Raw genomic sequence first — 1,465 nt, 5'->3', positions numbered from 1 at the left:
ACGAAGGCACACACACAAGGGCAAGGGTAACAAGCGGGCGCCACGACGACGACGAACTCACCTTTGGTGTGAGGCCCTTGAAAAAGGCACCGAATCCCTCATTCTTAATCATCTCCTTGATGATCGTCACGCCTCCCGTCGAGGACTCAAAGTTTGCGTTTTGGATGCGCGTCTTTACGACGTCGAGCGGCGCGGCCACCGTAATGCTGGCCACCGCTCCGCCGATGGACGCCACAAAGTTCTGGCTCCACGTGGCGGCGCCATAGTCTTGCAGGCCAAAGAGGTACTCCTTGGTGAATGCCGAGCCTCCGAAGAGCGCAAAGGAGCCGGGAGCGTTGCGCGCCGCCGTCCAGCCGGCGCCGCGGTACAGACCCATGCCTTCGTCGGCCACAATGCGCAGGAAGCCGCGGCTGCGAAACGCCTCGGGGTTCGTCTGACGCTTGATCTTGAGCACGTCGAGCGGCAGAAGAACAATCTCGCCAATGCCTGTCAGGCTGCGTAGAGGAGGGAGGAGGGCGCGCGCGCGTGTGTGTGAGCTTCCTTTCTTGCGCAAAAGTGCAAAGAAGGGGAGAGCAAGGAGAACGTTGGGCCCCCGTTTGGTGCAGAGGGACCCCTGCAAGCGTCGAAAAGGACGCCAAGTAGAGCCATCGAAGACCCTCTTTCTGTGCTAGCCTTCAAGAGGGCAGTGCCTTGCCCCCCTTTCCCCTCCCTTTACTGCGCTCGCCCCCCCAAACACTCCTATGCCCCCCCACTCGCACGCCTCGTCTACGTCCCATCTCTCGCCCCCCTCGATTTCAAGGGGGAAGGAGGGGGGGGGGGGCGCAGCAGCCCAACCTGCATGGGAGGGCGCGGTGGCTGGTCCCTCTTGGCCTCCCACCTATGAAAACGCCCTTTCGTCCCCGGCCTGCCAGTAGCGGGCTTGCCCCGCGCTCGGCAGCTCGCAGCGGCGCGAGAGAGAGGCAAGCTTGGCAGGTAGGCGAGAGCGAGAGAGAGAGATAGAGAGAGGGTGTGTGGGGGGGGGGGGGACTTTGCTCTTTGAGCGGCGCCCAGCGCCCCAGCTGAGAAACAACGCCTGAAAAAACGCGCCCGACTCCTTATCCACCCACGCCACCACGCTGCAACAACGCCGCCCACGCTCCCCCCCCCTTCCTCATCCAACGCACACGAAGCGCACCGAGCCTGGCCCCCCCCCCTCGTACTCTCGCGCTCACGAGAGAGAGAGGCCAGGGCAGAGCGGGCTGCGACATCTCGCGCCACGAGAGAGGGAGAGAGAGAGAGAGAGAGGCAGGGGCAGGCAGCGTGTGTGTGTGTCCCGTACCACACGGCCGCAAGGCGGGGGCCCTTTCTAGCTTTCTTACAGTGCCTCCAACCTCGGCGCCTCTGCTCTTTTCAAACCTCCTTGGCCACTCTCCTTGCCCCTTCCTTACGCGCGCATTCGAGCTGTGCGCTAGAAACACGCGCTCCT

General features: G+C 63.5%; 1 protein-coding gene across 1 annotated transcript in view; it reads right to left on the bottom strand.

The window, feature by feature from the left end:
• Window positions 1-58: 58 nt before the first annotated feature.
• The window catches only part of FA09DRAFT_323321 (putative GGC1-protein of the mitochondrial carrier family), a gene marked incomplete at both ends in the record, with an annotated part of 2,506 nt that continues 1,099 nt past the window's right edge, over window positions 59-1,465 (bottom strand). The window contains one exon of the mRNA XM_025741084.1: window positions 59-494. Within this exon, the coding sequence (XP_025595171.1) occupies window positions 59-494 (436 nt within the window). The remainder of the gene's footprint in view (window positions 495-1,465) is intronic.

This window comes from Tilletiopsis washingtonensis (genome assembly GCF_003144115.1).
Source record: "Tilletiopsis washingtonensis strain MCA 4186 unplaced genomic scaffold FA09scaffold_26, whole genome shotgun sequence".
NCBI lineage: Eukaryota > Fungi > Basidiomycota > Exobasidiomycetes > Entylomatales > Tilletiopsis > Tilletiopsis washingtonensis.
Note: the sequence above shows the minus strand (reverse complement) of the source record. Positions and strands in the feature narration are given on the sequence as shown.